A 25,780-nucleotide genomic window follows, 5' to 3' on the forward strand; every position below is an offset into this window, starting at 1 on the left:
GAAAACGACTGGGATTTTAGAGCCGGTTTTCTACTTCCTTCGTCAGGGGAACTCTGACGAAGCTGCTTGAAATCTTGACGGTTTCGATCATACTAGCTGTATAAATGTAGGAATGGGAAATCTGACGCGTGCAAGCCGCAGCCTGCGGCGCCGCAGGGCGTGGCTCGAGCGCGCGGCCGCGAGCTGAGTGGCACGCGGCGCACGGCGGGAGCCTCCGTCGTCGCGCGACTCGGAGATTTGCCCGTACCAGGCGCCGGCGTCTGACTTGAATGCGCACGGCAAAAATCCACCACACGCCACAAGCTCGTCTCCAAGTCAAGCGTCAGGCGTATACAGACCGTAGCACGTACGTACTCCAGTGGTGCCTCCAGTCCCTCCGCGTACGGCTGCGGGCCTGCCTGGCGAGCCGAGACCGCACGCACGACCAGGAGCCCGAGCCGTGCCGGCGCCGGCCCGAACCCGGACGCGGCCGCGGCGCCAGGCGCGCCCCCGGAAAACGAAAGGAACCAACCGAGACCAACGCGCCCGGTCACACTCGCACCACGACCCCGTCCCGGCCGTCGCGCGGGGCGGTTTGGCAGGAGTAGGGGTGACTCGGCCTCGGCCTCGGCCTCACGCTCCAAGCCTGCCGTTGAACACTTCGCGGGAGCGCACGCGCGCCGGTTAGCCAGGCCCCGCGCGTCGGCGCCCCAGTGTGCTCGCACCGGCGCGCACCGCGTCCACGCTCGGACCCCGTCGTGGCGCAGGCGCAGCGCATCCCGCGGCGGGCGGTTCTTAAACCCCCCTGCCGCGCTCCCCCGCTCCTCGCCGCTGAGACCAAATCCCAGATCCCCGTTACGCAGCTGAAGGAATACCGTTCCGTTCGTAAACCCAGGCACGGGCCCGGGAGCCGAGAGGAGCGCCATGGGAGAAGAGACCCTCGTGGCCATGCCGCTCGCGCCCCACCACCACGGCCACCAGCACCATCACCACGCCCGCCTCGACGCGCTCCCGCACCACGCCGCCCCCGCGCAACCGCCTCAGCAGCAGCAGGCGCCTCCGCCGGAGCCAATCCCGGCGGACAAGGAGGAGGAACGGGACCGTGGCGGCGGCGGCGTCGACCCGCCGGCGCCAGTCCCGCGGCCGGAGGCCGCGCTCGCCGCCGAGGTGGGGGAGGACGTGTACTACGCGCGCAGGATGCTGCAGGGCGCAGTGCTGCGGCCGCCGCCGCACCTGCCGCAGCCGGAGGCGCCGCCGGGCCTGGCCAGGGCGCTCTCCGCGCCCGCGCGCCCGCACGGCCACGCGGAGGAGGAGGAGGCGGAGGAGGAGGCGGGAGGGAAGCAGAGACCCGTGGATCGCTCAGCCTCCGCGAACTCCGCCGTCGTGGACGTGGCGTCCATCGGGCGGTTCCTCCGCGACCGCCGCGACGTGCTGTCGTCGGCCATCACCCGCCGCATCTCGTCGCTCAAGGAGCCCACGGCGGCGCCGGCCGCGGCCGACACCTACGGCGTGCAGGAGATCCACCTGCCCAACGTGAAGGTCACGGTGCGCCTCAAGGACGCGATCGCCGCCGACGCCGCCGAGGACGACGACGGCGTCGCCCTGGGCGGCGTCGGCGGCGACGCCTACTCCTTCTCGGGCGGGCACATCAAGGGCCGGGTGAGCTTCTTCTCCCGCTCGGGCTGCCGCGACTGCGCCGCCGTGCGCGCCTTCTTCCGGCAGTCCGGCCTGCCCTACGTGGAGATCAACCTGGACGTGTTCCCGGAGCGCGAGGCGGAGCTGGCCTCCCGCGCGGGCGGCGCGGCCCGGGTGCCCCAGATCTTCCTCAACGAGAAGCTCCTGGGCGGGCTCGTCGTGCTCAACTCCCTGCGCAACAGCGGCGAGTTCGAGCGCCGCGTGCGGGAACTCGCGGGCCGGCGGTGCCCCGACTCGGCGCCCCGGGTGCCCGTGTACGGATTCGACGACGAGGCCGGCGGCAAGGAGGACGCCATGGTGGGCGTCGTGAGGGTGCTCCGGCACCGGCTGCCGATCCAGGACAGGTTCGTCCGGGTGAAGCTCGTCAAGAACTGCTTCTCCGGCGCCGACATGGTGGACGCCATCGTGAACCATCTGGAGTGCGGCAGGAGCAAGGTGAGCCCCCGCCCGAGCATATTGCCATTGCTGATTCTGCTACTGCTCTTCATCGTTTGACTTTTTACTCGCTGGGTGCGACGGTGCGTGCCGCTTGATATTTGTTTATGCATGGATGAACAGTGCCGTGAGCTAGTTAAGATAAGGTGCTTGGTTGGGAATAGTTGACGGGTACAGGGGGGAGAGTGTCATTTACTCCGATTAATGCGTTAGCATTAGTAATTCCTTTTTATTCGGCTGCTGATGGGATTTTCCGTTCGAACCTCACTGTGGCTCTATTTGAATTCATTCAAACACAGGTAGCATTACGTTGTACGTAGGAGTAGTACACAGAGTGCATTTGCTGCCTGCTTCTCAATAATAATATACTACAAACAAATAAATAAATTGTGTGGGCGGAGGGGACAATGCAGAATGGCAATTTGGCATGATGGCCAACCAAAAATTTAATGTTCTTAATAAGTTAGGCCATATGGCATCACGGCGAGGATCGGTCAGGCACGTGAGACGTGTCACTCCATGGTAAATTAATCCCATCCTTTATAAGTGCAAACAACATCGACACTGTATGGGGTAGGGGTGTGGAAAATGGATCGATTGTTTTTGTTGTTGTTGTTTTTTTTGTTGAAAATTGAAAGAATGAGAGATGAACCCCACGGCCACGAGCGGATTGCGGAGAAAGCGAGGGGCCCGGACGCGAACTCGCCCTGGGATCACCTGCGTCGTGCGTGTGAGGGCGCGTTACGTGCTGCCGTGCCGAACCAACCGGTCCCGCGGGTCCCCCCACCCCGATCGCCCTCTGCCCGCTCGACCGCGCCGCGCGCGCAGCCGGAGCCGGAAGGGGTGGGCGGCAGAGGCGCAACGGAGCGGCGTGGAGCGCGACGCCCACATGGCGTTGTGAGACCGGTTGGTTCGTTCCGTTGCAGCCGGGCAGGCCCCACCAGCGCGAAACCGGCCCGTCGATCGCGCGCGCCTTGACCATTTCTCCCGCCTGCCTCGGCCCAACCATTTCCAATCCCCTTTCCGCTCATCCCCGGTTGCGCTACGCGCCTACGCCTACGCCTACGCACCAATCGGAGGGACGTGGGACGTGGCTAGGTGCAAGCCGGCTCTGGTCGTATCATGCATTCATGCCTGTCATCAGACCGCATCTGGCACGCTGTTTTGACCAGGATGATTGAGCTTGAGCTTAGATTGTGTGCCGACCACGTTGCGAGAGGAGTACAACTGTTACTGCTCGCGCTGTCACGATGAAACGATGCAACCTTCGTGAGCGCTACTACTACCCCTTTTTCTGATTAGGAACTAGGAACGTGCTGGGGGTGGTGTTTCGACGACTACATAGCATTTGGAGAAAACATTCAACTGGTGAAACAAAAGGGTGGAGGCCCTGCAACCCTACGATCTGTATCTGCTCTTGAGAGTCTTAGTGGATGAACCGAAAGGTTAAAGCAGTGGCCACGGCCGTCGAGTCGCTGGTGCTTAAGCGCCGACCTAACAATTGATCGGGTGGGTTGGCTACCGTAGTTTTCGTCGAGGATATTTGACTCGGGTTTCTTGTTGCTGTCCCTGTCCGAGCTAGTCGCTGTCATGGTTGCATTGCAAAACCGCACCACCTGACGGATTTTTCGGCGTGCAGATAGATGCAGGCTCAGTTGTGAACGAGAACTTGTCTAGTGTAGTTTGTCTTTCGTTCTTCTTTAATCGTGGTTTCGGATAAGAAAGAGAGCCGTTGGTGCTCAGGTTGGAGGTGCTGCTCGTGTGGGTTGGTTTCGCCACCAAAGTATCTTCTTGCCTGAACGACTCGGCTGCATGTTTTATCAAACCTAATGAGGCACGAAGCAGATTATTGAGTGCTGGCCAAAAGTTTTGCCTTGGCTAAATCCAAAAGTCTGAATCCGAAAGTTTGGATCAGACCATGAGACGATCCACTGTTCGTTCTCTGCACCCTAACAACTGTCCGACGGTTAATCAACTGTTGTTCGTCAGCAGGCCCTGTGGTTGAGAATAAAAATCATCTTCTCCTTGCTTGAGAAGGGTACCAAAAAAAAAATCCCCGAGTCTCTCCTCGGTCCATACGGGGAAAAAAAAACTCGTCAGAGAGGGTCAGTTGTGCATATACTGAATATTTCTTGTTGCGTACCATATTCTCGTGCTGAATGGTGAAGTTAGAAAACCATGAGTTCAGCATAAACCCCCAAACAAATGAGTTCAGCATCAAACCAACCACTGTTTCTGCGCCCTTGTTTGTGCTAAGGTTAGAGTAGAGACTGACAGCTACGCAACTGTTGTTTGTAGGCGGTGGAGATCGGCAAGGAGCTCGCAAGAAAGCACTTCATCCACCATGTCTTCAGGTCAGCGCACCGTCGTCCATCCATAGCAGTCATCAAGCATTCAGCTCGCGCCCTGCTCTTCCAAATTAGCAACGCCATTTAGCTCACCGGGTGGCTGATGATGCCGGTGTTCTGTGCAGGGAGAACGACTTCGACGACGGCAGCCAGAACCTGTACCGGTTCCTGGAGCACGACCCTGCCGTCCCCAAGTACTACAACTTCCGGGGCTCCACCAACGACGGCGAGCCCAGGCCGGCGGCCGCCGTCGGCCACAGGATGACCAAGATCATGCTCGCCATCCTGGAGGCCTACGCCTCCGACGACCGCCGCCACCTCGACTACAGCCGCATCGCCGCCAGCGAGGAGTTCAGAAGGTGGAAACGCACACAGCACATCCTCGCAGCTGCTCAGAATTTCAGGATCACCTCATCAGTTGATGTAAGCAGCCGGTTGCTAACGATCTCTCCTTTTGGTGCGTCAGGTACGCGAACCTGGTGCAGGAGCTCCAGCGGGCGGACATGACCGCGCTCCCCGCGGAGGAGCGGCTGCCCTTCTTCCTGAACCTGCACAACGCGATGGCCATCCACGCCGTGATCCGGGTCGGCCAGCCGGGCGCCGTCGACCGGCGGCCCTTCTTCTCCGACTTCCAGTACATCGTCGGCGGGCACCCCTACTCCCTCGCGGCCATCAGGAACGGCATCCTCAGGGCCAACAGGCGGCAGCCGTACACGCTGGCCAAGCCGTTCGGCTCCAACGACAGGAGGCTCGAGGTACGCGTGCGTGCGCTTCAGTTCAGTTGCCGTCGGCGCTGCAATTCTGCAATCCTCCGTTAGGTGGCGTACTGTGATCAGTGATCATCTGTGCTGATGAACAATCGTGCAGGTCGCGCAACGGAGGGCGAATCCGCTCGTGCACTTCGCGCTGTGCGACGCGACGCGGTCGAGCCCGATCGTCCGGTTCTACACGACGCAGGGCGTGGAGCCCGAGCTCCGGCACGCGGCCAGGGAGTTCGTCCTCCACGGCGGCGTTGAGATCGACCTGGAGAGCCGGACCGTCCACCTCACCAGGATCATCAAATGGTAAGAGCTCTCCACTTCTTGTCAGGTCGCTCTGCTTCAGTTCATGTTCTGAGGTCACAACGCACTCACAGCTAGTTTGTCCCACGGGTACCAGTGCAGCTGATCTTGTGATTTCATACAGAGGCCGAGATCATGATCCATTTGGTGTTTTTTCAGGTACAGCGCTGACTTTGGGCAGGACAGGGACATTCTCCGGTGGCTCCTCAACTACCTGGACCCGACCAAAGCCGGCCTCTTGACGCACCTCCTCAACGACGGCGGTCCGATCAGCATCTCCTACATGAACTATGACTGGTCCCTGAACGTTTGAGAGGATTCATCCAAGTCTACTTGTGCGTACATTGGTGAAGCTTGGGGGCGAGCCACGACCCACGATACAGTCAGAGTTGCAGTCAGTTGGGTTGGCCATTGGCTAATGGCCAATAGGACGAACCACTGAGCATAGATGTCAGAAGTATGTGGAGCATAATCAGTGGAGGGAAGCCTGGAGTATGTATATAGCATTGTGAGCTCCAATAGGGAAAGAAAAGAGTAGGTTTATGTGGGGAATGCACTCTTTTGTTTAGGTGTTGCATTTTTCGTATTGAAGAGGTGTATGCAGTTTGGTAATGATGAAGTGACGCAGAACATTTGGAAACTTGATGATATGTAGGATTTATGCTTTCCTTTAGGGGGAGAAATGATTATCTTTTATTTCACGCAATTGAAACTTTCGGTCTTCTTTCTCAACTAAAAATTAAAGTTTTCTTGTGGTATCTCAAGAAAGGGGTAATCCTCACAAAGGATAACCTGATTAAGAGAAAGTGGAAAGGAGAAAGAAAATGCTGTTTCTGCAATTCTGATGAAAACATTCAACATTTATTTTTTGATTGTCATCTACTGTCACCGTTCCAAATTGTAGTTCGTTTGACTTTTTTGACTCTAAGTTTGACCACTCGTCTTATTCAAAAAATTTGTGCAACATTGCCAAATTTAAGTCATTCTTGAAGATCTTGTATTGATAAAGCAACCCATAATAAAAAGTGATATTTTGCACAAATTTTTGAATAGGACGAGTGGTCAAACTTGGGGTCAAAAAAGTCAAACAATCTATAATTTGAAACAGAGGGAGTAGCAAAGTTTATTTGGCAAGCTGTATACTTTACTTTTGGCATTAACCCACCTGAAAGCGTTGCTAATATGTTGGGATCTTGGCTTCATGGTATACTGCAAAAATTAAAAACAAATGCTAGTTGGTGCTTCGGCTTTGTGCGGGGCCATTTGGCTATGTCGAAATGATGTTGTATTTCATGGATCGATGCCTAACTCTTATTTGCAAGTGATCTTCAGAGGGACATACTGAGCAAGGTTCTGGTCACTACTGTTTGAAGAGGAAGCGAGGAATTGTATGAAAAACAATTGCCAACGACTGGAAAGACTGGTGATGGAGCTGTATACCAGATGTGGTTGGAATTTTAGGAGCAGGATAGCTATCTAAGAGTCTCTTGCCTGTTGTTTTGCTGTAGTGTTCTGGCACAGAGCAGTAAACTCTTTTGGGTCTGTTTCTAAGCTATGATTTGACGGTGTCCGTGCTGTATTGATTCTTGTTTGGTTGTAGTCATTCGCATGTGAATGATTAAGGCCAGAACTTTCCATATTCTAAAAAAAATCTCCGATAAGCTTGGGGGCGGGGTGCATCATCACGCGGTGGCTGGACTGCCCGTGGCAAGATGTAGAGGGAGGTTATGAGAAAAGTGTTATATTGGCAAACACGTTCTTTTGGGATCTAGTGTTGGAGTTCTACCCAATATGTTTACGAACCATGCGAGTTACTATACCTTTCATGTATTTTTCTCTTTATTAACTACAACTCAAATTAAATTATGCTGTAGCAAATTAAACACCGCCTCGAAATAGACTCTAAATAGTACTTGTAGACCACGAGTCGAGCACCATGTTCTCTCAAGCATAGAATGCATGTTCGCCTCTACCTTGTTTTTTCAATGATTGTATACTAGTGTTCTAATGTTCTGCTATATATTTTTTAAACAACTTATAAAAGAAGGGATGAGGACTTCTGTAGATCAAAACAATTAAGTCGGCACGTGAAAACACCGAAAATGTCATTGGCATAATTCATAGGGTGCGAGGAAAAGGAGATGAGGGAGATGGAGGTAGCGATGGTAGAGTTGTTTGGGAGTAGCTAGGGAGGTCGGCGGCTGCCCTAGGGTAGGGGGACAGCGGTGATAGTGAAGAAAAACTAGGAGGCAGGAGGTAAAATCCAGCTGTCATCAAGTTTATTGATAGGACATTGTAGTAGATTGATTATTTATAAATTTGATCCGATTTAATTACATATCCATCGAGTCAAATAAAATCTTCCTAAATTTTATTCTCGTGGGAGCTACCTAATGTCTCCATTCAAAATAACTAATCGGGCACTTGGTTTGACAATGACATAATGTCCATATCTTGATGCCAACACTCGACAAAACAATACTACCTCATTCCAAAATATAGCAACTTTTAAACTTGATCAAAGTTAAATATTTTTATCTTTGATTAATAATATCTTCAAAAATAATTAATTTTAAATAAAAAGGTTACATGTTATGATGGTTGGTTTCATTTTGAATCAACTAATACTATTTTTATGTTGCCGATCTTTCTAATTTTTTACTATCTATAGTCAAAATTTAAAAGGTTTGACTTGAAAAAAATCTAAATATATTTATATTTTAGGACAGAGTGAGTAACATTTTTCTTTGAAAGAGATGCATAGGACTATGGGAGCTAGGGAGGTCTAGCAGCCCTAGGGCGACGGCGGGGGCGGGGGGGGGGGGGGGGGGGGTTGAGAACTCGAGATAGGAAGTAGCAGAAAAACTCCTGGTTTGCTTAGGCTCTGTTTGGATGTAGATATTGGAAGGCTTAGCATTGAATTGGGTTCAATGCCAAAGCAAAGTAGTATTGGTAATGAGTTACAATACCAAATCCATTGTTTGGATATAGATAAAATTGTATGTGAAATCTAGTGAGCTAACATATTCCAATTCATATTTGGATGTCCATACCTTGGCATTGGGAACTAGACCATCTTCTCCTCCTCTCTCACCACGCCGCCCCGCATCCTTGGCGGAGCTCACAGTGCAACCGCTGCCTCTTGGTCGGAGCTCAACCGCGCGGCCCGCCCTTTGGGCCGGAGCTCACCGTGCCGCTCGCCTCCACGGGGCACAGGAAAGAGGAGGAGGGGCGCCGGATGGGAGGGAGGAGAGTAGGGGTGCCGGCCGTGAGGAAGAGTAGGGGCGCTGGCCGTGAGGAAGAGTAGGAGGGGTGCTGGTTGCGGAGGGAGGTGGGTGGCGCGGCCGTTCGATGGAAGGAAGGAGAGGAAGGGCACCGACCGCCAGGATGAGAAGGGGCGCCTGCGGCGGGAAGAGGAGGAGGGCCGCCAGACAGGAGGAAGACAAGTAGAAGGAGGAGGGGCGCCGGTCGTGGCGGGAGGAGGGTGGCATAGCCGGCCGATGGAAGGAAGGAGAGGGAGGGCGGCGTGGCCCGTCGACGGAGGAAATGAGTGGGCGAGCAGCGTAGCCCGCCAGCGGAGGGAGAGGGAGGGTGGCCCGCCGGCGGAGGGATAGGGACGGATGGGCGGCTGCTGACTTGGGGAGGAGAGGGCGAGCAGCGCAGAGACGAGACGACGAATGCATCGCAAACCGAGGTTCCGTGATCCGATTTGCTCGAGGGAGCAGGCAAGTCAAGCGATTGCCGCACGGTATTGGCTCACGTTTCTGATTTCCAATTCCAGTGACATCCAAATGACGGTATTGGTGCCAGCGAATTCCAATTTCTGATTCCAAGTTTCAATGCCAACATCCAAACAGAGCCTTAGGTTTACTGATAGATTGCCTTTTCTTTATGAGTTGGTCCATAAGAAACTTTTCTTTGAGACGTGTCTAAGAAACTTAATAGATTTTTTTTATAATAAAACTTAATAGATTTGGTTCTTTAAAAATAGAACCGGCTCTAGTTAGAAATCTCTTACTCAAATAGAACCCTCCTAAATTATCTCAGTTTTTAGACCAGCCTAGCCCACCAACCAAGACATTCAAGATATTGTTGACCAGCAGGCCACTTGGGCTCGGCCCTTCCTTCGGTTGTAGCATTTTTTTAAAAATGTTTTTTATATAAATATATTTTTGGTTTCACAATTTACAGTTTTATACTCCTACAACCCGGCAGGGGGGCGGCAGGGGGCCTACCGTCCGGCTGCGAGGCGGCCGGACCCCTGCCGTCCCCTGCCGGGCGGTAGGGACCTTTACATAATAAAAACTTAACTTTTCTCGCATGTATGCCCCTGGCCGGAGGCGGCCGCCCGGCAGGGGGGCGGCAGGAGGGCTGCCCGCCCGGCAGGGGGGCGGCAGGCCCCTACCCACCCCTATTTGCTATGTTTGATTGCAATGATTAAATTTTTTGTGAACTTTGAACCTCGTGTGGCATTGGATGTGGTTTTAGATATTTTGGATGGAGATAAAAAACCGTTAGTAAAGTAGATGAACATGAAAAGTACAACATGACGTATGTCCACAACAAAAGTACAACATGACGTGGTTCATACATACAAATACATTGCAAGTTGTTGAGTGCAGAACTAGATGCGGCGAATTCTTGTAGGTGGAGCCGATCCATCAGTCGGATTCCCGGAAGGTCCAACCTCGGCAGTAGCAGTGGGTACTGAAAGCTGTGGGCACCTCTTGTAAGTGTGACCGTCCGTTCCATACAAGTTGCAACGTTTTTTCTTCTTTCCAGCCTCGGACTCATCCATTCCGTTCTGGATACGACGTGTCTGCTGTCGGCCTATGCCCCTCTTCGTAGCTGGATCAAGGATGAGCATTGGATGGGGATTTGTTTGTGTGAATGGTCCTAAAATACCGATTCTGTAGATCTCATGACACCAAGTCTGTGCCGCGGCTTCTTTTGTGAAATATTGAGAAACATATGGCGCATCATCTAACCCAGATACAGAATAAGCCGCGATGACATGAGAGCATGGTAAGTGATGCACCTTTGGCTTTTGGCATCTGCAGAACACCCTCCCATCAATGGTTATCAAGACTTCTTGAACTACCCTTTGTCTGCGGACACCCTGTCCGGTCCTGTCCCTGCATGATACCTCAAACCTTTGCTCCTTTGTGCCCATCGATATGACTGAGTGAAATAGAGTCTTTTCAATCTTTTTTCCATGTACTCATTGACCCTTCTATAAAAACGCACTCCTGGATCATGAAGTAAGAAAGCGGCTGATGCGTACCGCTCTCTAAAATACCTTATACATCCATACATGATGAACTCAACAATGCCAACAAGAGAAAATCCACGAACACGACGCATTACCATATTGTAACACTCAACATGGTTGGTCGTCTCGATCCCGTAATGCCTCCCATTTGTGTCATACAGAAGTGACCATTTCTCTTTAGGCGCACCATCAATCCACTGTGTAAATGGTTTAGCAGGTCGAACTAACCCATCTGTAGAACGTCTCCTGCTGGATGATGGGGCCTGAGCCTGGCTCTTAAGCAATTCGGCGCTCATGTCATCAATTATACCCCATAAAGCATCGAACTTCCTCTGCTAATTCTGAGTGCACAATCGCTTGAACAAATTCATCAAATCTTTGTTCTTGAACCGCTCATAAAAGTTCGCAGCCATATGCCTCACACACCACCTACTGACAATATCTGGCCATATAGGAGGTGAAAATGGACTACCTTCTTGTAGCTGCCTTATAGCTGCAAGGAGACCTGCATGCCTATCACTGATAAGGCAAATATTAGGCCATCCAACAACAACATGATTCTTTAAACGTTCAAGAAACCAGTACCAGCTCTCTGTGTTCTCATTCTCAACAAAGGCAAAGGCGATGGGAATTACCTGCTTGTTGCAATCAATTCTGATCGCTGTCAATATTGTTCCCTTATATTTTCTTGTCAGGAAAGTGCCGTCAATACACAGAACAGGAAGACAGTAAATGAATGCCCTCACACATGCATCAAAGCAGAAGAAAGCTCGCAGCAGAATGCTTGGCCCCCTGACAAGCTTGGTACACTGTATGTATCAAAAGCACTTTCAGGATTTCTGTACACAATTGCTTGAAGCATACGAGGTAGGTTGTCATATGATGCCTCATAAGTGCCAAACCTCATCTCAAACACTTTTTATTTAGCCCACCAAGCCTTTGCATAGCTGATCACATACTGAAAATTCTGTTCAATATCCCTAATTATCAATCCAGGCTCGTAATCCATTTTGTCAAGAATCACCCCATACATCTTCTTGGCCATGAAAGTAGATGTTATATTACGGTGATGTCCCCCAGCACCTGTCAATCTACAAGTATGTGGTGTAACAATTGAACATTCCCAGTGTGTCTTGAACTTCCCCTTGTAGGCATGCACTCGTCATGTACAGTCTCCATCTGCACACCTCACCTCGTATGTTTTACTGCTAGACTTTAATACTCTGAATTCCTTCCTAAGAGATATAGCTCAGAGCTTCACAGCATCCTTCACATCTTCAATGGTACGGTACTTTGCCCCTTGTACAATCTCATTTACTCTGTATTCAAACTCCGGACCCCTAATATCTTGTACCACTGGATTCCCAAAACCATCTTTACGCCATTCACCTAGCACTGGGAAGCGCTCATCGTCCGATGAGTCCCCATATTCCTCCATTATTCGTGCATCCTGATCTTCTTTATCCATGTCCTCCATAATTCCAGGTATCCGCTCGCCTTCATCTGCTAAACCTTGTGGTTCTGGTTCAGGAGCTTGCACGTTATCTTCTTCTTTATCCTCTTCCACCTCTTCATTCCAGTCAGATGCTGTGTGTGTTGACCCTTCACCTAAATCCATGGCCTTCTGGTGAATCTGAATTACCATTACGAGAGGCCACCCACTTTTAAGACCTGCCTGTATGTAATGTTATCATTCTTCCGTACTACTTATAAGCGTCAACTCTCAGAAATCCTGATTAGATTCCCATAAAGTCACGGTATGAACCGTAAGCCAATGGGTCTTTGGATTCACATTGAACTTCCCGTAAAGCCATTTGCGTATGGAAACAAAACTCCTCTCTAGGGGTTTATCTAGACAGCATTGTCTTCGTTCCAATGCTGATAGATTTACTCCATATGAATCATAAGTAATTCTATAAAAGTCACCGTAACAAACTTGAAACAGCACCTTGCTCGACATATCTGGCCATCCAAAGACTTAATTTTAATTAAACCAAAATCTAAAACCATGGTACGGCTTTAATTGTAACCACTAATTTTAGAATGAGAAAGTTGAGAAATATTGGTTACCTGCGGTTCGGATCCAAAATCCGGCAGAGCTTCACCGCTGCAACTCCCTCCCTCACCCCTCCTATCTCCCTCTCCCTCTCCTCTCTATGGATCTCGTGGGCAGCAAATGAGGGTGTGAGGGGGGGGGGGCTCAGCCTTTTTAAATTGGGGAGAGGGGCCCTGCCGGGCGGGCCGCACTCCTGCCGCCCGCTGCCGGGCGGCCGCCTCCGGCCAGGGGCATACACACGAGAAAAGTTAAGTTTTTATTACGTACAGGTCCCTACCACCCGGTTGCCCCGCAGCCGGGCGGTAGGCCCCCCTGCCGCCCCCCTGCCGGGTTGTAGGAGTATAAAACTGTAAATTGTGAAACCAAAAATATATTTATGTAAAAACATTTTTAAAAAATAAAAAAATAAAAAACCGCAGGTTGACTAAGACAGAAAACAGAAAATGTTCATATCCTGAACTCGGGAGGCATTCTCGAGCAAGGTTTTCCCTTTTGTTCTTTTGGTTGCTCAGTAACCTGTTGGTAGTACGTACACTTGTTGATGCAGCAACAAGATCGCCCGCACCCCTTTCTCCCGTGTCCGTATGCCGCACGAGTGACAATCTTTCAGTAGCATTCAGACATCCAGTGCTTCTGTTCTTCTCGGCAGCACAAGCGCGTCATGCTTTAACAATCTGTCGGAAAACAGGCGGAGTAAATATGTCAGACACGAGGTTTGATTTTTGAAGAGTTGTTTATCTCGAGCTCACGGCCGTAACCTGATTAAAATCGAGGTACCAGAATCCTTCTCTGGGGCTGTGTTTAGATACTGGAAAACGGGTAGAAAACGTCACATCGGATACTGTAGCACACTGTAACATTTTTTGTTTGTTTATGGTAAATATTGTCCTACTATGACCTAACTAGGCTCAAAAGATTCGTCTCGCAACGTACATCAAAACTATGCAATTAGTTTTTTTATTTACCTACATTTAGTACTCCATGCATGGGTCATTTGCTATATTTAATGTTTCGATGTGATTTTGATGTGATGGAAAGTTTGGAAAGTTTGGAGGAGCACCCCTGGGTGTGTTTAGATACCCTAAACTCCTCCAAATTTTCCATCACATCGAAATCACATCGAAACATTAAATATAGTAAATGACCCATGTATGGAGTACTAAATGTAGGTAAATAAAAAAAATAATTGCATAATTTTGATGTACGTTGCGAGACGAATCTTTTGAGCCTAGTTAGGTCATGATAGGACAATATTTACCACAAACAAATGAAAAGTGCTACATTGTACTACAGTATCCGATGTGACCTTTTCTACCTGTTTTCCAGAGATCTAAACACAGCCTCTGTCAGCTGCTGAAGCAGAATGCAAGAATGGCTGGAGAGAACTCATCAGTCCTTGCCCGCCTTCAATACCGATCGATGTTCCCGGCACCCGCCGGCAGCCAGACGCAAGACAAGGCAGCAGGAGCGCTCCGAAATAGACCGATCAACTACTGTGCAAGGCTCTTGCTCATACAGCATGCAAGCCCAGGACTTGAGGCCTATAAATAATAAATAAATGTATACATGGGACATCAGGAACATGAGCGGTTGATCCGGCATGCGTTCGAGCCAGCTCGCTCTCTGACGGTACGGTGCCAGCAGCCTGAATCGCGGGCACCTGACTGTTATCGCCATGGCAGCTTCTTGCTGCCCCAGCCATGGACGATTCTGCCTCATCCTCCTGCTTGCTGGTGCTGCTGCGGTTGTATCATCTGGGTCTGGGGCCGCCGCTCTTGGTGATGGGGGCAGCTCCGATGTGAAGCTCCATGTTGACTCGTCTTGCCTCACACCACAAGGTTTAGTATGCTCATCAGAATACACTGCACCCACGTCGTGTGAATACTTTTTGATTCCGAATTCAACTGAACACTCTCTCTGAAAACTCAGAGCACAAACACGGCGCCGCGACGGGCACGAGGATGCCGATCGTGCACCAGCACGGCCCGTGCTCGCCTCTGACCGACAAGCACGGGAAGCCGCCTTCCGACGAGGAGATCCTCGCCGCGGACCAGCGCCGCGTCGATTACATCCACCGCCGCGTGTCCGAGACCACCGGACAGGCGAGGCCGAAGCGCGCGGCGCCGCCAGTCCAGCTCCAGCCCGCGCCGCTGGCGTCGTCCGCCGCGTCGGCGAACCTTCCGGCGTCGTCCGGGGACGCGCTGGGCACGGGCAACTACGTGGTGACCATCGGCCTCGGCACGCCGGAGGAGCGGCTCACGGTGGTGTTCGACACCGGCAGCGACACGACGTGGGTGCAGTGCCAGCCGTGCGTGACCTCCTGTTACCGGCAGAAGGAGCCGCTCTTCACCCCGGCCAACTCGTCCACGTACGCCAACATCTCGTGCTCGTCGTCCTACTGCTCCGACCTCGACGTCCGCGGCTGCTCCGGCGGCCACTGCCTCTACCGCGTCCGGTACGGCGATGGCTCCGAGACCGTCGGCTTCTACGCCCAGGACACCCTCACGCTCGCCTCCGACGCCGTTAAGGTACTACGTGATTTCTCCACACGTTCGGGAAATCGTAACAGCTGCAGGCTGACGTGTGCACGTGTCTGTGTGCGCAGGAGTTCAGGTTCGGGTGCGGCGAGCAGAACCGCGGGCTGTTCGGGCAGGCGGCGGGGCTGATGGGACTCGGCCGCGGCAAGACGTCGCTGACGGCGCAGGCGTACGGCAAGTACAGCGGCGTGTTCTCCTACTGCCTCCCGGCGACGCCGTCCGGGACTGGGTTCCTGGACCTCGGCCCAGGCGGTGCGCCGGCGGCGGCGAACGCGCGCCGCACGCCGATGCTGACCGACAAGGGGCCGACCTTCTACTACGTGGGGCTGACGGGCATCAAGGTGGACGGGCGCGCGCTGTCCATCCCGGACTCTGTCTTCTCCGCCGCCGGCGCGATCCTGGACTCCGGGACGGTGATCACGCGCCTGCCCCCCAAGGCGTACGCGCCGCTGCGGTCCGCGTTCGCCAAGGCCATGGCGGATTTGGGCTACAAGAAGGCAGCCGGGACCTCGTTCCTGGACACCTGCTACGACCTCACGGGGGTCCAGGGCAAGGCGCTCCCCGCGGTGTCGCTGGCGTTCCAGGGCGACGCGACCCTGGATGTGGACGCGTCGGGGATCCTGTACATGGTGGACATGTCGCGGGCGTGCCTGGGGTTCGCGCCCAACAACGACGATACCGACGTGGCCATCGTCGGGAACATGCAGCAGAAAACGTACGGGGTGGTGCACGATCTTGGCAAGAAGCTCGTTAGCTTCGCCCCCGGAGCTTGCTGATCTGTTGTCATTCCATACTGATTTGTAGTATGTATTTGTTCAATAACTATCTGAAATCTCAGATTGGCGTCATCAAACAGCAATCTTAATTGTACGTCATCAACATATAGAATCAAAGCCTAAATAAAAAATAGTGTACTACATGCATGATCTGAACCTAGTGGCGAACGCAGAGACGTAGGATTTAGAACGGGCTCACTCCTTCTCCCTCCATCTCTACTCCTTTTCTCTTTTCTTCTTTTTTCCTCTCTTCTCCTCCTGCTTTCCCTTTACCTCCATTAGAGTTTCAGTTCTTGATTTCTTTTTTCCTCTCTTCTCCTCCTGCTTTCCCTTTACCTCCATTAGAGTTTCAGTTCTTGATAGTAGGGAGGGCTGGAGCCCCGGCCCCCTCACCTGATGAGGACATGACCAATACGCATATGACCAAGGCCCAAGCGAAGATAGAGTTCAAAGCCCAATCCACATTGAAGTCCGATTTATTCGCGAGTCCGGTTCGGACTGCAGGAGCAGGCCTCACGAAAACGGACGCCCAGGCCACATACGGGCTCCGTTTTGGGCGTTCTATATATCGTTGGAAAGCTAAGGAGATAATCTTTCCAACCCAACTGATCCCATATCAAAATACACTCGGAGTCGATGGGAATCGTCGAAACAACATGACGACCAGAATCTGCCTGGATGCAGCGACGCCAGTTTTTGAGCCCGAAGACCTTGTACTCCCTAGGGTTGCCCGGTCACCCCCTTGGCCGCCCCCCTAGCCTCTCTCTTCTATATACACAGTAGCCGTCATTAGGTTACTTGGGTTTTGCTTAGATTATTCTGTCGAGAACAGTTTCGCCGCCGTGTCGGTTTGTGAGACCCCAACTTTGAGATTAATCTTTCATCTGCAGAGTCACTTCAATTGAGCTGCGTTCTTTCGAGTTCTTGCTTGTGTTCTTTGTTGCGCTTGCAGGGATTAGCCTTCTTGGCGAGGTCAACCGAGTTGTGACACGGTTGATAACCAGAGGAGTTGTGGTGCTAAGATTGCTGGATTCGGGTCTTAGGATCTGAAGCCGGATCGGTGTGTCTCGCTCCGCCTACAACGAGAGTTATCCAGAACCTGACGGAAGATCGGGAACCCACATCCCCATTATCACCCATAGAGTTAGCGTTGAACAGAACACATGACTAAGGTACACTAATGTGGAATCATATGGCTTGGCAATGTATGCCTAACAATCAAACCTTCCCTAGATATTGTCTTGGACCCATCGCTACCAGAGGCAGCCCCTTTGCCGACTGCAAAATAATTTGCCGAGTACCTTTTGTCGGGCACTCGGTAAAAAAAACCACTCGGCACATCCCATCTTTGCCGAGTACTGCACACTCGGCACAAAAGAACACTTGGCAAAAATAGTTTTGCCTAGTGCTATACGCTCGGCAAAGACCCACACTCGGCAAACCTCCGTCACAATTGAACGGCAGCTGACGGCCGTTAGATTTGCCGAGTGTCCTCCTTCTAGACACTCGGCAAAGTAGTAGTTTGCCGAGTGCTGTCACCTGGCACTCGGCAAACTATATTTATTTTATTTGATTGAATTTCTTGGTATAATTAAAATTTGAACTGCAAGTCATTCGAAAAATAGAAAAAAATGACTCGAAAAATGATATTCATGTTATTGAGCCAACTCTGACACCTTATCCACGAACAGACCAGAAATTTCAAACATCATGTTCACGAAACATGACCACAAACTTGCAGTCCAGTTGTTTTTAAATTGTATAAAAAGCAAATGTGGTCGGAAAATCATAAAACTTATCCAGATATCATGATATTACATGGGGAGGCTGAGATAAAAATTTGACAAGGTTTCGTGAAAGTTGTAACATACGTTGCTTACAAACCGAAACATGTCCAAAGAAGTTTCATGATTTCATGTGAAGCCCGACTAGTTGTTAACCATCGTACCTGACAAACTTTCCCGAAACCATGTTAAATTTTTATCACAGCCTTCCCATGTGATATCATGACAAATCGACAAGTTTCATAATTTCCCGACCACATTTGCTTTTTATACAATTTAAAAACAACTGGACCGCAAGTTTGTGGTCATGTTTCGTGAATATGATGTTTGAAATTTCTGGTATGTTCATGGATAAGGTGTCAAAGTAGGCTCAATAACATGAATATCATTTTTCGATTTATTTTTTTCCATTTTTCGAATGACTTGCAGTTCAAATTTCAATTATACCAAGAAATTCAATCAAATGAAATAAATTGACAACATATAGCACACTCTTCGAGTAATGGACCAAAATTGCCTATGTAGTTCCAGGTAACGTAGGATCACAACAGGAAAAGTGTGGGGGCAAAAAGGAAAAAAAATAAATATGGTTTGCCGAGTGCCTGGTGACAGCACTCGGCACAGAAGGGCCTTCGCCGAGTGCCCAAGAGCCAACACTCGGCAAAGATGGGCCTAGTGACAGCACTCGGCACAGAAGGGCCATTCGCCGAGTGCCCAATAATCAACCCTCGGCAAACTGTTGCCTTCGCCAAGTGCCCTTGATCTAGCACTCGGCAAATAGGCCTTTGACGAGTGCTAGATCGCAGGAGTGGGTTTTCTCCACGCGCGCCCGAAACACGTGCATTCTTCTCGTTCTTTCGCCCCCGCTGAACTCCTCCCCGGCGACCACGCCCCCGCCCACCTCTCCTCGCCGGCAGCGGCGCCGGTCCTCCTCGCCGTGCCCTGGTCCTCCTCGCCTCGCGCGCGCTGGTCCTCCTCGCCGCGCCCTGGTCCTCCTCGTCTGGTTTTCGTTCGGTTGGTCCTCCTCGCTGTGCCATAACTTGTGAGCTTGTACCATAACTGCTGTGCCTAGAAAGAGTAAATGTGGCATGCAAATTACCCGCTTGTCAATTTCCTCAATAATTTCCATGTGTCTTGGAAGCAATTTCCTCATTACAATTTGTGACCATTTTTCCAGAGCTTCAGGAACAACTGTATGATTGGTGTAGGAAACAGTCCTGAAACATGGAAGATAATTTTATAATTAGTTAAGTAAGAACACCTCTAAATGTTTAATGGAGCTTAAAATGTTGGTCAAGAAAGATTTAAAAAGATCAATTATATAAATAAAATTTAACCTCACCTGTATGTGATATCCCAAGCTTCATCCCAACCAAGTCCCTCCTCATCCATGAGTAACCTCATTAGCTCAGGGATTGCAAGAGTAGGGTGGGTGTCATTCAGTTGAACAGCAACTTTGGAAGGGAACTCACTCCACTTCCCTGAAACTCTGTCAGCTTTCCTTTCTTTAAACCTGGCAATCATATCCTAGAAATAATCCACGGTTAGTTATGCTCATCAATATTCATCACAGAGATAATTTTTTAAGATATTGACAAATCTCTATAGCAAACTAGAACCATAATAAAAGGACACTTGAATTAAAATAAAACAGAGTAAAATCTAATTATCCTACTACATTTTGAAAAATATCAAGGTGGTTGTGCATATAACTATACACTAGAGACATGGTTAATCCTGGTAATAAAAAATAATATTGACGATTCAAACAATACAAGAAAGCTACAAAAAAATGTTTGCAATTATATCATACATGTAGAAAAGCATAACGTGGGCATATATGTCTGGTTCCTTCAATTGAAACCTCTGCAGGAGAAATGATTTGCTTAACTACCTGAAGTGATGCGCTGCAAAGGAAAAACTGCTGCTTTAGCCTTAGAAGCTTCCCTTCTTCTCTAGCATCACCAGGATAGAGAACGGCACATATCTGCAATGTGATATTACAGTTTCTTTATCTTACCCGAATGCTTGAGCTAGCGTTGCAATGACTTTAGCCTTAGAAGCTTCCCTTCTTCTGTAGCATCACCAGGATAGAGAACGGCACATATCTGCACTGTGATATTACAGTTTCTTTATCTTACCCGAATGCTTGAGCTAGTATTGCAATGTCAGCAGAATCTTATTTAGTGGTTCTTATTTGATTTCTGATCACACCTCCTACTGCATTGCTCGTGTGCAGGTTTAATTTTGAGGAGCTCATATCATGAGCAAACGCAACCCATAGTTGATGATTTATCCGCCGCTCAGCTATCATGTCCATTTATGGCGAAGGAGGCGCAGTCAGCTATGGTGAAGGGGGCTCACCTTCCCGAGCCCCTCTCGTGTCTTGAGCCAGGTTACTGCAATCCGCTCCTCCCTCATCTGTCTCCGCTCCGCCCCTGTTCGTGCACTTCAGCGTCGACCGAGCAATCGTTTACTAGCGTAAGGACCTTGCCCAAACGTGCCGCATTCAGCTTCAAATCAGTTTCAAGCTCGCTCTCAGCTCCAAGCCACAGTCGATTTCAGGTTTGTTGCAGTCGATTTGTTTCCCAAATTTTATATTTCGAGTTGATTTGAGTTTTTCTTTCAGTTATTCAGCTTCAAATCAGTTTCGCACTCGCTCTCAGCTCCAAGCCACAGTCGTTTTCAGGTTTGTTTCAGTTGATTAGTTTCCCAAAGTTTATCTTTCGAGTTGATTTGAGTTTTTCTTTCAGTTAACTATCAACCACCGACGTACCAACTAGTGTGAAAGCTCGTGTGGAAGCTCAGCCCTCCCTCCAAGGTAATGTACCTCTTGTAAACCTTCTTTGTGAGGAACCAGCCCAAGTTGATCGCGCCTAATCGAGTCATTGTCCATTGATCAACTTAATTAGAGGGAACCAACCCCGATAGTCTTTAGAATGTGTCATGAGCACCGCCCAGGATTTAAACACACTCCACGAGCACAACAGTACCACCATTACATAGGCACGTCCAACACACGAGTTTATATTACAAAGCGGTTCAAAGTTTAATATAACAAGTCCTCAGAGTTTTTGCAGCGGAAAGTTCTACTACTAGCACTCTATACATATCGCAACATAAGAAGGTAACACTATATGCCGATAGTGTCCTTCACATAGCCTCCGGCCATCTACTCCTCACCCGCACCTCCGTCCGCGGGGTAGAAGTGGCCGAACACGGCCTCCTGCTGCGCATCACCTGCATCAACTTAACGGCAGCACCGTGAGTACAAAAGGTACTCGCAGGGCTTATCCAATATGGGTATATAATATCCCGACCTCAAGGAGAATGCATTTGGTTAGTAGCAAGGATAGGGTACGGTATTTAACTTTTGCATAAAAACGTCTAACTTTGATCAAGTTGTAATAAACAAAAAATAGAGCATCTATGATCTCTAAAGCATGCATCAAACAATTACATAAGTAAGGTGCTCATAAATTATAAGCTCAATCTTCCATGAACTTCTCGGTAACTCTACGTTAAAGTCAAAGTATAAGAGCCTGCTGAATATCCGAGAGCGCGGCTATTGCAATAGATCGAAAACCCTACAGGGGTGTACAACTTTTCCCACATGAGAACAAGACCAACGACCATACCCACGGCCAAGGATAAGTGTTGATTCATGCCTCAACCTTTCGCACAAACACAACAGACTATGAACGAACGGTCGAGAAGGACAAGTGCACCGGAAACGCCGATCGCACTTCATCACAACTCGCACCGAATCATATCAAGACAAGGTGTGACTTATGTTAGTTGGCTTGCCGTACCATTATATAGTATGTGGTTTGTACGGAAAGGTGCTCAAGTATCAAAGCGATTACGCATCGGTCCTTAATCAACTCGAGCAAGACTAACCATGTGATCTCCATCCCAACATGACCCTATCATACTTGCCCAAGTCCGAAACATCTCTCATAATTGCTCAACTTTTATCCATTCTTGACTAATCATGTAAATTAATCAAACATCCTATAGCTTGCGAGTGGTGGTGACCTTGCCACCTCTCGTCTTGTACCGTAGCTAAGCATGGCTAAGCATATAGTTCGTGACACCTATTCAAGCATACTCGTCTAAAGATGATATCATAATCAAGGTTGATAATGCATCAAATAGGTTCTACACAATCAATGATATATATATAGTAACTCATGCGCAAACAAGACACATATACCTCATTGATCCAAAATAGGGTGTAAGAAGTGCTTAGGGGCTTGCCTTGAGTCTCGATGGGAGTAGAGTCTCCAACGATCTCCGGTTCAAGCTCCTCTTGCTCCGGCGTCACGGTCTCTACACGAGTGCAATGATGCATGATAAATAAATATGCCATGGATGATTGACATGGTATGCAAAATGGTATGAGAAGGTATGATTTAACATTACAAAACTAGGAAAAAGAGGGCTAGACGTGTAGTTAATATGTGGATTAATCATAGCTAAGTGTAAGGGTAAAGAACAACTAAATGCGGACCGTCCGACTTGGGAGAAGCGGACCGTCCGACTCTAAATGGCGGACCATTTGGCGGACCGTCCGCCGGTCAGGTGCGGACCGTGTTGGGTGAAAACATGCTCTCTGACTAAATAGCAGACCGTCCGTGTGGGATGAGCGGACTGTCCGGTCTGAACGGCGGACCGAGTGACGGACCGTCCTCCGGTCAGTCGCGGACCGTGTTGAGTGAAAACATGCTCTCTGACTAAATCACGGACCGTCCGCATATGTTAAGCGGACCGTACGCCTCTCAATTTGTGAAAGGCTAAGAATCGTGCAGAGTCCCTATTGGTTTTTGTCAGGAGCTGGCGGACTGTCCGGCCATGTCGGGCGGACTGTCCGCGACACGGCCGAGGCTCACCGGCGAGTTCGCCGCCGGCGATTCCGGCCACGGTTTGGGGTGGGGTTTTTTTCCTAGAGGTTCCTGGGAGCCTAGAGAGTTCACTTTGGTAACTAAATCTCACATGCATTAGGGTTTTGAAGCTCTAGGTCAACAATGGTGATTGGGCTCTAGGTGAGTTCTTGGATTCAAATCCTAGGGCATTGGGGAATGGATCGGGGAGGGGAAACACTCACCGGCGTCGAGTAGGATACCGGCAAGGGCTTCAAGTTGTCGGGGAAGGCTTGGAGTAGCTCGGGGTCATCTTCCTTGCTTGGGGCTTGAAGGAGGAGATGGAGTAGAAGAAGAACTCGTTGGGGAAGCTCCTCCCCTAGGATGAAGAGAAGATTGGGTGGGGTAGCTAGTCGGCGTCGATCTCCAGCGATGCTCCGGCGAGGCTCCGGCGAGGAGAAGAAGCTTCAATGGTGGAGGAGAGGGTGAAGCTCCTCCATGGCTTGGGGTTAGAGAGAGAGTAGTTTGAGTGAATGGGATGAGGGAGAGAGAGCACGGGGTGCTCTGGTGGAAAAGGGGGCGTGGCTGACGCGTGGGGTCCGCGAGGGTATGTGGCGCTAAGTTTCTGCGCGCATGGCACGCACCAGAGGTGCACTAGCGGACCGTCCGCGAGTGAGTCGCGGACTGTCCGCGGGTAGGGTGACGTGGCAGGGAAGTCGATGTGTTCGAGGTTGACCATGGTCGGCCACGGGGCAGAACCGCGGACCGTCCGCCGTATAGGGGCGGACTGTCCGCCACTTCCAAAATAGTGGATTATCCTAAGTTTTGATTCACTCCTTAAGTGTGAACTAATTATGCTTAATGCTTAATAATGCACATGATGACATGTTTAACTAGCAAATTCTCCCCCCGTTGGAAAAATCTCGTCCCGAGATTTGGCTAAGGACCTAAAGAGAGGGCGGACTGTCCGGTCCAGATATGCGGACCGTTCGCCATTGAAAGGCTGGAAACTCTAAGTTTTCGGGTTGGTTCTGTGTAAATTTGGCGAGTCTACTGCGAACCGTCCGCGACATATTTGCGGACTATCCGCCGGCTAAACCAGCGAAACCACAAGTTTCTGGGAGGGTTCTGGTACAATTTTTGGTGCTACGGCGGACTGTCCGCGGAAAAAGCCGGACCGTCCGCAGGTGATTTCGGCTGAGGAACACAGATTACAAGCTCTCTGGTGGAACTTTGGATTTGTACGGCGGACTATCCGCTGTAAAATGCCGGACCGTCCGCGTGTCACGAAAAATGCCCAGAAACAGCACAACTAGAAGTGGGTTTTCTCAAGACATGAAGCATCCAACAACAGAAATTTCTCAGATTTGGTGACAATCAACTTAGAATCAATAAGAAGATGTTGAACAAGGTAAATGGGAGAGTTGTAAGTGCACATACTCGATTCTAAATAATTTGGGGTAAGATTGCCGAAATTGGTCTTCTTGCTCCCATGTCGCCTCACGCTCGGAATGGAGACTCCATTGGACTTTCACAAACTTGGTGGTCTTGTTTCTAGTTTTGCTCTCCGCTTGATGAAGAATTCGAATAGGATGCTCTTTGTATGAGAGATTTGGTTGGATATCGATATTTTCATAATTGGTGGCTTCTATAGGGACTCTTAGTCATTTCCTCAATTGTGAAATATAAAATACATTGTGGATTGTTGATAGAGATTGTGGCAACTCCAATTGGTAGGTGACAGCCCCACGCCTTGCCAAAACCCGAAATGGACCAACATAGCGGGGAGCAAGCTTGCCCTTATCTTGGAATCGTTGTGTCCCCTTGAAAGGTGTAACCTTGAGATAAGCATAATCACCAACTTTAAAATATAGCTCCCGCCTTCCACGGTCTGCATATCGCTTTTGGCGAGATCGAGCTGCTTGTAATCTCTCTTGAATGGTTTTTACTTTTTCCTCGGCCTCCATAACAATGTCCGGGCCAAAGTATACTCGCTCTCCGGATTCCGACCAATTGAGAGGAGTTCTACAACTCCGCCCATACAAAGCTTCAAATGGAGACATCCCAATGCTTGCTTGGTAACTATTGTTGTATGAAAACTCACAAAAGGGCAAACATTCATCCCAACCTTTCCCATAAATGATTGCACATGATCTGAGCATATCTTCAAGAATTTGATTGACTCGCTCGGTTTGTCCACCGGTTTGAGGATGATAAGCTGTGCTAAAGGTGAGATCGGTGCCCATAGCATCATGGAGACTTTTCCAAAATCGAGCGGTGAATTGAGGACCTCTATCGGAGACTATGGATTTAGGAACTCCATGAAGACACACAATGTTGGTGATATAAAGCTCTGCATATTTCTCAACTGAGTAGTTAGCCTTCACCGGAAGAAAGTGAGCGGATTTTGTGAGTCGATCCACAATGACCCAAATCGCATTGTATCCATGGAGAGTACGAGGAAGCCCGGTAATAAAATCCATGGATATATTCTCCCACTTCCAAGAAGGAATAGGAAGAGGTTGGAAAGTTCCGGCCGGCTTGAGATGTTCGGCCTTCACTCTTTGGCAAACATCGCATTCGGCTACATAGCTTGCAACTTCTCTCTTCATGCGAGTCCACCAAAATTTCTTCTTCAAATCTTGGTACATCTTGTTGCTACTGGGATGGATAGAAAATTGAGATTCATGAGCTTCATCCAGAATTTTCTTTCTAAGCTCAAAATTCTTGGGAACTACTAAACGTTTTCCAAACCAAAGGATTCCTTGATCATCGAGCTGGAAACACTTGAGCTTGTCCTCATTGATTCTAGCTCTAAGCTTCATCATGCCTTTGTCTTCAAGTTGAGCCTTCTTGATTTCATCAATGAGATTGGAAGTGATAACTAGAGAAGCGAGTGACCCATGCTCTACCATAGAGAGATTTAGCTTCCGGAATTCTTCACAAAGAGTGTTGAGTCCGGATCGAGTGCGCAA

The 25,780-nt window shown here is 49.9% G+C and overlaps 2 protein-coding genes and 1 long non-coding RNA gene across 3 annotated transcripts; 2 read left to right on the top strand and 1 right to left on the bottom strand.

Annotated features, from left to right (window-relative positions):
• The first annotated feature begins 798 nt into the window (after positions 1-798).
• On the top strand, positions 799-6,230 carry LOC120650734. Its single transcript, XM_039927965.1, has 6 exons — positions 799-2,109; positions 4,408-4,463; positions 4,583-4,816; positions 4,924-5,212; positions 5,325-5,521; positions 5,678-6,230. Exons 1-6 carry the CDS (start codon positions 904-906, stop codon positions 5,829-5,831), a joined length of 2,136 nt encoding a protein of 711 aa, XP_039783899.1. The 5' UTR covers positions 799-903; the 3' UTR covers positions 5,832-6,230.
• An 8,166-nt stretch (positions 6,231-14,396) lies between these two features.
• LOC120650735 (aspartyl protease family protein At5g10770-like) lies at positions 14,397-16,300 on the top strand. Its single transcript, XM_039927966.1, has 3 exons — positions 14,397-14,684; positions 14,776-15,374; positions 15,452-16,300. Exons 1-3 carry the CDS (start codon positions 14,522-14,524, stop codon positions 16,157-16,159), a joined length of 1,470 nt encoding a protein of 489 aa, XP_039783900.1. The 5' UTR covers positions 14,397-14,521; the 3' UTR covers positions 16,160-16,300.
• A 2,818-nt stretch (positions 16,301-19,118) lies between these two features.
• On the bottom strand, positions 19,119-19,965 carry LOC120648579. The gene is made up of 3 exons (XR_005665000.1): positions 19,838-19,965; positions 19,286-19,470; positions 19,119-19,160 (listed from the first exon to the last, which is right to left on the bottom strand). It is a non-coding gene; the product is annotated as an uncharacterized LOC120648579 (long non-coding RNA).
• Positions 19,966-25,780: the final 5,815 nt, after the last annotated feature.

The sequence above is a fragment of the Panicum virgatum genome, chromosome 9K (assembly GCF_016808335.1).
Source record: "Panicum virgatum strain AP13 chromosome 9K, P.virgatum_v5, whole genome shotgun sequence".
NCBI lineage: Eukaryota > Viridiplantae > Streptophyta > Magnoliopsida > Poales > Poaceae > Panicum > Panicum virgatum.

Bases quoted from the DNA above. Each gene is read 5' to 3' on its own strand.
- LOC120650734 (XM_039927965.1), top strand. From the start codon at position 904: ATGGGAGAAGAGACCCTCGTGGCCATGCCGCTCGCGCCCCACCACCAC. The intron at 4,464-4,582 runs GTCAGCGCACCG...TGTTCTGTGCAG, and splicing joins TTCATCCACCATGTCTTCAG to GGAGAACGACTTCGACGACG. The intron at 4,817-4,923 runs GTGGAAACGCAC...TTGGTGCGTCAG, and splicing joins GCCAGCGAGGAGTTCAGAAG to GTACGCGAACCTGGTGCAGG.
- LOC120650735 (XM_039927966.1), top strand. From the start codon at position 14,522: ATGGCAGCTTCTTGCTGCCCCAGCCATGGACGATTCTGCCTCATCCTC. The intron at 14,685-14,775 runs GTTTAGTATGCT...CTGAAAACTCAG, and splicing joins GTCTTGCCTCACACCACAAG to AGCACAAACACGGCGCCGCG. The intron at 15,375-15,451 runs GTACTACGTGAT...CTGTGTGCGCAG, and splicing joins TCGCCTCCGACGCCGTTAAG to GAGTTCAGGTTCGGGTGCGG.